The 13028-nt window shown below is 41.6% G+C and overlaps 1 protein-coding gene across 1 annotated transcript in view; it reads right to left on the bottom strand.

Moving 5' to 3' along the window:
* PYGB (glycogen phosphorylase B) overlaps positions 1-13028 on the bottom strand; it is a 77274-nt gene that overhangs the window by 39868 nt on the left and 24378 nt on the right. The window contains exon 2 of the mRNA XM_073672515.1: positions 11693-11794. Coding sequence (XP_073528616.1) covers positions 11693-11794 — 102 coding nt within the window. The remainder of the gene's footprint in view (positions 1-11692; positions 11795-13028) is intronic.

Here is a 13028-nt window from a genome sequence, read left to right as displayed (position 1 = left end):
TTGCCAATTCAACGAACATAAATCAGACTCTGAGATAGAAGATGGGATTCAGCTTTATTTTACTGCCAAAATAACTCCCTCTTGATGAGATTCAAGAGACGTAGAGGGGACAGGGTCACATTGGACATCCCGGGGGGTCGTGCAGCTGTATCCTTTGTAAAAAAAAATCATACCACAGTGATATCCCTTCCCCCATCTATCCGATTCCCAATCTTGCTAAAAAACACTACTGTCTTTCTACAGACAACCCAACCATCAAAAGTTGGCAAGATGTTCTTTCCGTGAAATGCTTCTTAATTCCTTAGTCCATTCTTTATTTTCCCAATATAAAAAAATATGAAAGGTAACTAAACTTTTAAACACGTTGTAACCACCGCTAAGTAGTTTTAGTTGAGACCTCCTGTCACTTGCTCAACAGAAGGTGCACAATCACTCACCTTATCCTCGTGCACACACAGAACGGTGCACAGGCCTTTCTATAGCGCCTGCCCACCGCACCTGTGACACTTGAAGATAAGCCGAGTGATTCTGTTCCATCATTTGAGAGTGTTGGGGTCTCAGATCCTGGACCCCCACTTATCAAAAGTAGTAAATAGTGGTTACATGTCATGAAAGGGACTATGAATCAATAAAAAACACATACAGCACATGGAAAGCGTCAGCATACAATCAGTGTGCTGTCCATGTTTAACATTGCAAAGGAAAGGAGAAGCTTTGGGATTCATTTATTTATCCATCCGTAAAAAACACTGATGACACACTGTCCGTAAAATCAGACACACGGACGATACACTGATGACACACTGATCCAAACACTGATGACACGGTACCATTTTTTCCTGTACGTGTTTAAAGATGGACGTGTGAATGAGGCTTAAATCAGATGCTTATGGTAAATGTATTTTTTTTTTCATATCACAGTCTGTATTGAAAAAGAAAAAGAAGAGATCTTACAATTTTCCTACTGACCCTTGGACTCTTCTAGGCTTTAAGTTCCTTATCTTTCAGGAAATTCACATTAGCAGCAATAGATTGACTCAGACCCTATGTTTTGTATTGAAGCATTTAATGACCATGTGCAAAGGTCATTGTAAAGGGAGGGGAGCACAGTCAGCAGTAACATAACGCATCGCCTATTTTGAATGGTGAATCCTGTGTTATCAGCTGATGTTGTGGTCCTGCCTCGGATGATAATGAGCCTGCTGAAAACTCTTCCTTGAAGGACAGGTAGATTGAGTCTAAAATAGCACCCTGTGGCCAGGGTGTTTTTAATACAGATTGTGATGTGAAAAAAACCCCTATAAAAAAGTATGATCATTTTTGCCAATATTAGAAGAAAAAAAATGTTGCAAAAGAACTAATGTAAATTGAATCAATAGGTAATTTTCTGATCATACAGTCCCTTTAAGCAAGTACTGTTATAGCTTATGGGTAATGGATCCCAATGGCATTATCACTGACTCTGATTGACATATTTTCTTGGTGTATAAATTGATCGGGAGTCCAAAAGCCTGATGTGAACAGGAAAGGAAAAGAAAGAGGCAGGAAATTGTATGCTGAGACTTAAAGGAGTATTCCCATCTTCAAGATCCTATCCCAATATGCATTAGGTGTAATAATAATAATATTAGCAAATACCTCCAATTAGAATTGTAGTATAGTTTTTCTGATTCGCTATGTCTCAGTATCCATGGTTATGTCCACTGATAAAGTGAGTTAGCTAGTTGCTAGTGGTCGTAACCATGGATACCTAAGATCCTATATTGCCTGCACATGAGGAAAGAGACACAGCGAATCAGAATAACTATACTACATTTCTAATTGGAGGTATTTGCTAATATTATTATTATTACACCTACTACGTATTGGGATAGCATCTTGGAGATGGGAATACCCCTTTAAGGCCCCATACACATTAACTAATGCCGGCAGAACCTGCTGATATTGAAGGGTTCGGCTGACGGTCTAATGTGAATGGGGTGCTGGCCAACTGACAGTCAGATGAGATGTCAATTGCGCACGTCCAATTTTGGACTATCGATCACATTGTTCTCCCTAAGATAAATCACTTTTTAACGTGTTTGTAGGTTTTATTTCAGTTTTCCTCTTTGGTCGGAGTTTAGGGTTTCAGATGTTTTAGCCTGACTTATCATTTGTGATTTTTTTAAAAAGTTGCTGCAAAGAATTGCTGATTTTATGTTCACCTGTAAATTTGGAGCCAATTTTGAAACATTTTATTGCAATGTGCGACTTTGGTCAAACAGGTAAAAAAGAAGTATAAAGAACATTTTTTATTTACTGCAAAATTCATGAACGGCGTCCGTCATTTTGCTTAGTATGGTGCAAAATGTGTCAAAAAGAAAAGGGACTTTAATAAAATCATAAATGATTAATTGGGCCCCAAATGTAGCAAAAGTTATTTTATATACTGCCTGATATACCTGGTTTTATAGGACTGTGTTACAGAGATTAGTGACAGCCAACCTGAATGTAACATGATCGGAACATTACACAATGCAGGACTGTGAACGTGCAGCTCGGCGTGAGCGCACACAGGAAACTGGAGCACAGCAGATCCCGGACAGATCCCTGTCTGCGCTCAAACATTATTGATAATGTGACCTAGATGTAAACTTTCCACCCTTAACCCTTCATTTTGGAAACATGACAAATCTTCATAAAAAAGGGAAAACAGAAAACAAAACGCTGAAAATGCGGCTTAACCCAGTTCTCAATATGCCATTCCTGCTGCCAGCTGCCGGGATTAGGAGTCTTTACACGTATATTATGGTCCACTGAATATTTCAATATATTACAGATAACAGAAACAATAGCATGTGACATCACAACCCTGAGGGGGCAATATACTAAAGTCATTTCAAATGGCAACTTTAGGGCTTTAAGAAACACTAAAAGAAATCAAGATTAAAAATGTGGTACTCAGTAAGGGTAATTTTTTTCAGACCAAGCAGAGGGAAAAAAAATATGGAATCACTCAATTCTGAGGAAAAAATTATGGAATCATGAAAAACAAACACACAAAAGAACACTCCAATACATCACTAGTATTTTGTTGAACCACCTCTGACATTAATAACAGCTTGCAGTCTGTGAGGCATGGACTTAATGAGTGACAAACAGTAGTCTTCATCAATCTGGCTCCATCTTTCTCTGATTGCTGTTGCCAGATCAGCTTTGCAGGTTGGAGCCTTGTCAGGGACCATTTTCTTCAACTTCCACCAAAGATTTTCAATTGGATTGAGATCCGGACTATTTGCAGGCCATGACATTGACCTTGTGTGTCTTCTTTCAAGGAATGTTTTTACAGTTTTTGCTCTATGGCAGGATGCATTATCATCTTGAAAAATGATGTCATTATCCCCAAACATCCTTTCAATTGATGGGATAAGGAAACTGTCCAATATATCAATGTAAACTTGGGCATTTATTGAAGATGCAATGACAGCCATCTCCCCAGTGCCTTTACCTGACATGCAGCCCCACATCATCAATGACTGTGGAAATTTGCATGTTCTCTTCATGCAGTCATCTTTATAAATCTCATTGGAACGGCACCAAACAAAAGTTCCAGCATCATCACCTTGCCCAATGCAGATTCGCGATTCATCACTTAATATGACTTTCATCCAGTCATCCACGGTCCACGATTGCTTTTCCTTAGCTCACTGTAACCTTGTTTTTTTCTGTTTAGGTGTTAATGATGGCTTATGTTTAGCTTTTCTGTATGTAAATCCCATTCCCTTTAGGCGGTTTCTTACAGTTCGGTCACAGACATTGACTCCAGTTTCCTATCATTCCTTCCTCATTTATTTTCTTGTGCATTTCCTGTTTTGGAGACATATTGCTTTAAGTTTTCGGTCTTGACGCTTTGATGTCTTCCTTGGTCTACCAGTATGTTTGCTTTTAACAACCTTCCCATGTTGTTCGTATTTGGTCCAGATTTTAGACACAGCTGTGAACAACCAACATCTTTTGCAACATTGAGTGATGATTTACCTTCTTTTAAGAGTTTGATAATCCTCTCCTTTGTTTCAATTGATATCTCTCGTGTTGGAGCCATGATTCATGTCAGTCCACTTGGTGCAACAGCTCTCCAAGGTGTGATCACTCCTTTTTAGATACAGACTAACGAGCAGATGTAATTTGATGCAGGTGTTAGTTTTGGAAATGAAAATTTATAGGGTGATTCCATAATTTTTTCCTCAGAATTGAGTGATTCCATAATTTTTTCCCTCTGCTTGGTCTGAAATAATTTACCCTTACTGAGTACCACATTTTTAATCTTGATTTCTTTTAGTGTTTCTTAAAGCCCTAAAGTTGCCATTTGAAATGACTTTAGTTTTGTGCCATGTCTGTGATCTGCTTTTTTTCAACAACATTAAACAACTGAATGAACATTCTCCAAGCCCGGTGATTCCATAATTTTTGCCAGGGGTTGTAAAAGAACAGAATGAAGTTGCATTAAAGTAACGCCAAACTAAAAAGGCATTATGACACTGTGGCTGGCATTGTGCCTCAATAAAAGGGAAAAAATATACAGAAATCAGATATAAATAGTTAAATAACTTATTAATACAGTTCACTTAGATCAGCTCCATCCCGGTCCCAGAAGCTTCTGTTCCTGTGCACAACACAATACAGCAATTCCTTCATACAGTGTATGGAAGGTGCTGGCTGTCAGGCTCATTTCAACTAAACCTGCCACAACAGAGAAGGGGGCTGGCTTAGCTATATAGTCAACCGGCCACCTTAACTTACTGCTCCAGTCACTATGGCGAGCACAGAACCAGGAGAGAAGTTGCCTGGACCTGGGATGGAGCATCTTTGTTAGGGGGTAGGGCACCTGGTCTAATTGAACTACATTAGTACATTATATAATGTATTAGTTAAGGCACCACTCCAGTGTGGTTTGTTACTACAGCGCTGTAGTGGTGCCACTAATCTATGTTCCCTGCCCCTAATCTTATATTTACCAGCCGCCATCTTCATCCGTTATTGGCGCCACCCCTGTTGGTCTCCAAGAGGTTATGACCTGACGGATCGCCCCAGTGTTTGCTGGGCGAGATGGAAGTCACTACTCAATATAAGTATATGAGGCCAGAACTAGGCTCTCACATATTCGCATTAAGAGCTTGTGACAGCTACCTTTGTCTTACAGTCAGTCAGAAGTTACAAGATGGCGGCGCAGGACTGGAGTGGCGCCAGGATTTCCGTTGGAATCCTGTTTTCCAGGGATTCTGACAGAAACCTCCACGTATTGCTCAGCGGAGAGCGCTGTATGTGTGGACCCAGCCTTATTAGTGCTGGCTGCTATACTAAGGAGGTTGTCAAGGAGGAAGAACAGGACTCGGACAAGTATCGCAGAGTTATGGCAAATCCAAATTCTTTAATGATTTATTTTATTACAGAAAACAATTATTTGTGCAGTGAAACTGTTTTTCTTATATAATGAGGGGTAAACTTCATGGGACAGTGACAACTTCAAGGGATTGTCCACTACTCAAACAATCCCTTCTCAAATACTATATTCTCCAGTGTAAAGTAAAAAATTACAGGTACTCACCTCCCCCACTGGTGCAGGTCTAGTGATGTCAGCGCAGGGTCACTGTTATGCCATGTGACCACTGCAGCCAATCAGTGATCGGTAATGGGCAGCAGTTCTTACACTTTCTTTGGCCATCTACTGATTGATATGCCATGAGAGCATTACAGCCAATGTCACTGAGAGACCTGGAACCAACATCACTGGAACGGCGCAGGTGAGGGAGGTGAATATCTGTGATTTTTTATTTTACACTGGGTAATAAAGTATTTAATAATGTCCGAGTAATGGACATACCCTTTAAGCACTAAATTACAGAGTACAGCTGATACTACAGGAAGAAGCTGTACACCATCACACATTTACTGCAGCAGGTGAGTACTATTGCAAAACACCTAATTAATGGGGTCATATAGGACTCCAGTTTTTTCGATGGACCTAAGCACTTACAAACTACCTGCTTGTTCTGCCCGGATCACGGCAGTCAAGGAACCACTTTTGGTGGTGATTTTGCTACTTACTGTGACATGGTCGACAGAGCAGTTCCTTCTCTTCTTCTCTGTCGAAGCAACGTCACTGCCAAAGTCATGATGGTTGACAGTCGGCCTAGTCTAACGCAGCAGGGAGATGATTTTCAATCAACATGACATTTTTAGGGACATCCTGTTGCCAAGAGCAGAATGGAAGAGAAAGAACTGCTCTGTTACCTGCTGATAAGTGTTTAACCTAGTCCCATAGAAAAAAATAAGTCCAGGATACCCACTTTAAATTAATGAGGCATCTTGGATTACGAGAAATGGTAAAAATAGCAACCTACTAAGAGACTTCCTTGGTTTCCCATGTCGGCACAAAACAAGCAACTCTCTCTTAGTGCGGTTATATCTTGTGTGAATGAAGCCCTGCTATAATGCTACTTATGTTCACAATCTGTTTGTCTTTCCAAATAGTTCTCCAAATATTTTAATGAGAGGGTTAAAGCTGTCGGATGGTAAGTAAAGAAAACCAGTTAGGTGGAAATACACTGGAAAACAATAACCAACTTCAGTCTGTGCTGTTTAGAAAATCAAGTCACATCCACAGAGCAAGAAACTTGGCAGCAAAAAGTAATTTCCTTCCATGCACTAAAATATCATAACAAAGAAGAGCAAACCGAGCTAAACCCCAAACCTGCGTCTAGACAGAGACAAGCAACAGAGCAAATGTATAGAAAAGTCACGTCTTTACCTAACGCTGCAATATATTTTCTGACAGTCCGACATAAAACAGTCAGTTGTGCAGGTAGTACGGGGCAGCTGCGGCTGCATAAGGCCGTCAGCACCCTGCGGTTTACCATACAATGTCCAATCTCCTGCGCACGGTCATATAACAGTCAGACGAGATATGCTTAAGATGAGCATCAAGCATTTTTGCCACTTACAAGTCAATTTTTACTAAATGTTAGACATCTAGATGAAACGTTATACTAGGCGAAACATTATAGACATGTAGGCGAAACGTTATCCACCCCAGAAAAAAGGAGAATTTTGTGAAAGCTACAAGTCCCCAGAATACAATTTTTGCATAGTCTGCTTCATTCATGTTTCTATTTTGTCTACTACATCTGCCCCATAACTCCAAATACTGAGACCCCGATTCATCTCGGAGTTTTCTCCGGAATTCTGGAATAAAATGCCTTGAAATGCTGTAAAACGTTTGTGACTTTTGGCATTTTAACCCATTCCCAGCAAACTCCACCTACTTTCAGGAAAAGTGGCCGGAACGGTGCACTGAGAAGTCCCGCTTGATAAATTCATCACAATTTACACCACAAAAGTGGAGAAAATTCCACCAAAATGTAATCAAGTCCCTGACTGAAGTCTCTTAATGAACTACGTGCATATTACTTCAGCGTTGTCATCATTAAGACAGGCATAAAAAACACCAGTCTTAACAAATCAGGGCCTTAGGGAGTGATGCATCAAGCATTTTACACCACAAAATATTTAGATGCGCAAAAATTTTGCAAATTTTGAGTTTTTACAGCAGGTCCATGAACGTGAGCGGAGCTTGGCATTAGCGGTGTGATTGGGCTCAGCTTGATAGATTCAAGGGTAAAAAAATTTCCAACTATATACTTGTAGATACATCCCCCAAAATACCATATACCAGGCAGTGTATTCTTTTATTTACGTGTGTGTTGCAGACCCCTGTATGCTAATACAGTGGCATTCATCAGAATCTGTCTTCAGACTTCTACTGATGGTAATCCTTCGAAAGTGACGGGAAGCTAAAGCTAGTGTGAACAGGGCATAGGACGCAACGTTTCTTTTAGCAGTCATCTGATACACATTACCAGCTTTACAATGAGTGATAATGCTCTTGTTTTCTGTAACGATCGGTACACTTTAATATACAAGTCAATCATGCTGAATTTTTACAGCTTTCTACTAAATAATTCAGAGAGCTGGCAGGTCTTAAAACGCCATTATACTGTGGCTGGATCGGCAGAGGAGAAATGCATTGTGTATTTAAATCCTAATGCAGGAAGCAACTTTATACAAAACATTGACAATCTGCTTTTATTTTTAGAAGAAAATAATTGTAGAAAACAATGTAAAAGGGTTTTATTAAAAATAAATGACCAAGGCTTTTCTTTCATATAAGAAAATAATCAGTGCTTATCTACCTTTGCCTGAGCTGCTGCAGCACCGCCTCCACTGCTCCTCGCTGGTGTTTGATGTCAGGGGTGCAGCTATGACCTCCCATTTTTACAACACGTCACCGATGCAACCAAACACTGGGCTCAGCGGTCTTATGCCATCTACCTTGACATGTCCCTTGCATGCTATGGCACATGTTGTAGATGGGATGTCAAAGCTGCATCCATGTCAACAAACATTGGTTGGGAGCTACGGACAAGTGGCACTGGTCTCTTCACATGGGCTAAATGGACCTTTTATTCATCCTCATGCTCCAGGGCCCTGGTGACACCTGCATCCCCTTTATGTAAGCACCAAACTGCAATATCATTTTATAAGGATGACGGGGAAAGTCTGAACAGTGGAAACACCAACGATGTCAGGCTCTTCATGTAAGAATATGGCAGAGGACATCCTGCTTGTCATGTGGTTATGTTTGCCCTTCACACGTTTCTAATGGAGCGCATGAAAGGCAACAATTCTACAGGGACCAATCTATAAAAAGACTACATCCCAATCACTGACAGAGGCAGAAACAATTAGCGATTCCATTTATGCTCATGGTGAATGGTCAGAAATTTTGTGCAAACTGAAGACAGCAGAAGCCTGGTGTGATAGTCCGGGCGTTAAAAGGATTTAAAGGACATGTGGAGAGTTTGTATTCATGGGTAGTCTACATACAGTATAGTGCTTACTGAAGCAATCATCTATACTTCCATGTGGGATATGATAGCTGCCATGAGGCTTTAGGGAGACTGACAGGACGCCCTCATGATCACTACTTTATAGAGGTGTCCAAAAAGGTGTGCAGGACCCTGGTCCAGCGGCTATGTTGTTGGTAGTCCGTGTCCACCGGACTACAGACCTGTGAACTTCCTCCTACCAGCCGACATGCCCACATACCTCTTTCAATTAGTAGGATCAAGCATGACATTGCAGTAGCCAACTTATCAGAGGAGGCACCAGGGAAGCTGGCAGGTACAAGGAGGGTCACAGGACTCGGGTCCATGGGCCACAGACGACTGACGTAGCCACTGGACCAGGCTCCTGTGAACCTTTATCCCTAACTCTACTACTTTATGTAACTTGTCAAAACTTTCAGAAACATTTACATATTACATAAGTGTTATATCTCTGGATAAGTTTTATTTTTTACATGGCCATTTTGAAGACTTTTAACTCCTTAAGAATATGGCCAATTTTTCATTTCTGCATTTTAATTTTCTTTTCAACAACATGCGGGTGAAATGGTGTAGAAAATGGAATTCCGCTATGTTTTTTGGGGTTCTGTTTTTACAGCACTCATTATGACCAGGCAAGACAGTAGCTGTGTGGTGAAATGTAGTTTTTAATGGTGTCAGGGAAATATTGAGGAAATATTAACCATTTCTCCCAAGCCCCTCTTCACCCCTCCCTTATCTCCCATCTGTCAAAAGAGGAGAGCTGACAGTCCAGCATCTGTCTTTCTGCAAATTATCACCTACAGTAGAAGTGACTTGTAAAGTTACAACCTAATTAAAATGCAAGGGTCTTTCTCGCTGGCAGAAGCAGGGGATGATTAGACACAGGCTTGCAATCAATTTACACGTAACTGTTGAAACTTGATTTCCGGGACGTCAAAGGGAGTTTTAGCCGAAGCCCCAGTCTGACCGGAGCTGATATGAAATATGGAACAACTGAAGTTCCATAATTCTGATAATAATGGGACCCATATTCTTAGTGGCAGGGTCAGCCAAGGAACAAGATGCTTATTTTTCGTAGCCGTAAGCCCCTCCGGGAAGCTGTGGCGCGAAAGTATCAAAATAGCAGATCACAACTATGCCATGTGTGGTCTCTAAATGAAGGTAAATTCATAACGGAAAATATGGCGTCGCTTGCAAGCTTCTGCGAGCAACCACGGATGAGTTATCACAGAAATTAGCGTTTTTAATGAAAACATGAAGGGTGGGGCCCAGCCCACATGATGTCGGCGCAAGGGGCATGTAGGTAGGTTCCCTCTTCCGCATAAAAGAGCCGACTGAAGATTGATCCATATTCTTTGCCGGGGGGGGGGTATAGGTACTTTAAACAACGGATCCTGTTCGATAACAGTCTAATCAAATCGGGGAGCACCTCCTCCACCCATATTGAATTGTCTCTGCGATCGTATAGTAAGTCTTCTTTAATCCTATTTTATTTTGTGTAACTGTCTATTCTGTATTGTAATTGTCCCCTTTGTAAAATCTTTGTATATTTTTCCTAAACACTGCCTCCGTTTTGGATTAGATATAAATTTAATAGTCTTGTTTCTTTGGCTTTGTACTCATTACCTCCCCCGAAGCCATATACGCTACCAAAAAGCAGGCGTCCGGCCAGGCCTACATTATAGTTCAAACTCGGCCGGTGGTGGCAGAGAATAATATTAATTGGACTATCGTGAAGCTGGCAGTAACCGTACGGTGGCATATACACATATTTCATGAGATGGAGTCCAGAGGTGTGACACCGTACGCTTTCTGCCCTCTTGCCGTCAGGATCGTGTGCTCGAAAATCCCTGCTCAATCCTGTGGAATACCTGACAAACGGTACCATATTGGAATATGTAATTATTTGCTTTTTATTACTATTTTGTGGGAAGTGTGAAGTTCAAAAACAATTTTGGTATTTCATTTTTTTTCTTTACAACGTCTACTATATGGGATAAACAATTTCATATTTTCAAAGATCTGAGTTTTATTGAAGCAAGAATACCTAATATGCATATTTGTTTCATTTCTATATTTTATCTGAGTCAAAGGGGGGTGATGGAAATGTTTATGCTTGGCCTAAATGCTGCGGTCAAGGATTGGCATTTAAAACTTTAACAGCGTTTACTGGGGCTCGCTCTGATGGAAGATGCAGCAAAGCTGCCATATGCCCTGTGCAGAGCGGGCTCAGCCCTCGAGCCTGCTTTCCAAAACTCCGACTCATCCCATGAAGTATGCTTTTTCCTTTCTAATGTGTATCTGCATATTGCTCCTGGAGGTATCCTTTTTGAATACTTCCATCTTTGAAAACTATTAAAATAGGTCACTATTGGCTATGCAGCAAGTGTGCACCACTCAGCTTTAATACCCACAGTCATACATATATGTAGTGGTATATTAGTCCTGCTTGCTTACTGACAGTTCTAAAGGCAATACGTCTTAGAAAGCAGCCGGCCGACAGCTATCACATGCACATTCGTTTCAGCTGAGCATGCACATGTGTTCAATTGGGGAGTGGAAAATAAGCCACTGTCAGACTTCTCTGGTGGGTTATCTCTCGTGGGAAAGAAAGAGATGGGGAATGCATGATTGAGAGGCCGCAATGGACATATTGGAAGGTACTTGCCGACCAGTCCCTCTGAAATTGGTGGGTTTGTCCGACATTAGCTATATGCATATGCAGACCTTTTTTAAACAAAAGGAAGTGTATCTCGTGGTGTACATACCTGATAGATAGCTTCATCACAAGCGTGCTGGAGGCCTAAATTCAGCATGGTGTTCTGCAGAGTGCGTCCCATGTAGAATTCCAGAGAGAGGTAATAAATGCGCTGCAGGGATAGAAACAAAAGCTGGTTACAACATATACACTGCTAATTAATGCATACTTATGGCAAGCATCTATAATGGAAGACAACGTCTGCAATGCGTTTGAAGCTCAGATTTCAGCAAAGTGATTGTGCTCCAAATACAGAGTACAAATTAAAATGAAGTCCTTAGTATCTTTGAGTCCTTACTGGCCTTGGGGACAGTTGTTGGGGGGAGGGGGTGATCTGTAATTATATACAACTCTAGGTATACAAGGTTGTGTGCCTATTCTATCAAATAGGAAGTAAACAAGGAACCTTTAAAGAAATGACTATGACCAAAGACAAGAGCGAAGTGTAAAATGTGCAGAAACCATGTAAACATACAGAAGGCACACAGAGGATAAATTATTGTAATAACCTTCGGCAAAGAATTTAGGGGCTGGAGAAAGCAGACGATTAGAGACAATTCTCTGTCAGCTGTCATGTTCTGGTTCCATTTATTAAACTAGATACCGGTAGAAGGGAGATACTTTAGAGCAGGGTTCCCCAACTCCGGCCCTCAAGACCCACCAACAGGTCATGTTTTCAGGATTTCCTTAGTATTGCCCAGGTGATAATTCCATCACCTGTGCAATACTAAAGCCCCCGTCTCACATAGCGAGATCGCTGCTGTGTCATGGTTTTGGTGACGCAACAGCGACCTCACCAGCGATGTCGCTATGTGTGACACTTGGCAGCAATCAGGCCCCTGCTGTGAGGTCGCTGATCGCTGCAGAATGTTCTGGACCTTTTTTTGGTCGTTGCCTTCCCGCTGGTCAGCACACATCGCTGTGTGTGACCAGCGGGAGCAGCGATCAGGCTGGTAACCATGATAAACAGCGCGTTACTAGGGGCACACGCGCACCTAGTAACCCGCTGTTTATCATGGTTACGAACCTGCTAAAGTGAACGGTAACCTCCCGCTCACCGTAGCAGAGTGGTAACCATGATAAACAGCGGGTTACTAGGTGCGCGTGTGCCCCTAGTAACCCGATGTTTACCATGGTTACCAGCCTGCTCCTGCTTCAGCAGGCTGGTAACCAGGAGCAGGACATCGTGGAAAGATTCTTTCCACGATGTCGCTGCTCCCCTCATCGTTGGGTGAGCCAGCCTGTTTGACAGCTCACCAGCGACCACATAGCGACGCAGAACGATCCCTGACAGGTCGTATCGTTGTCGGGATCGTTGCAGCGTCGCTAAGTGTGACGGGGCCTTA

Source organism: Phyllobates terribilis, unplaced genomic scaffold (assembly GCF_046119375.1).
Source record: "Phyllobates terribilis strain yellow unplaced genomic scaffold, ASM4611937v1 Scaffold_3__8_contigs__length_932513732, whole genome shotgun sequence".
NCBI classification, from domain to species: domain Eukaryota; kingdom Metazoa; phylum Chordata; class Amphibia; order Anura; family Dendrobatidae; genus Phyllobates; species Phyllobates terribilis.
The sequence above is the reverse complement of the archived record's forward strand: the minus strand, read 5'-3'. Positions and strand labels throughout refer to the sequence as shown.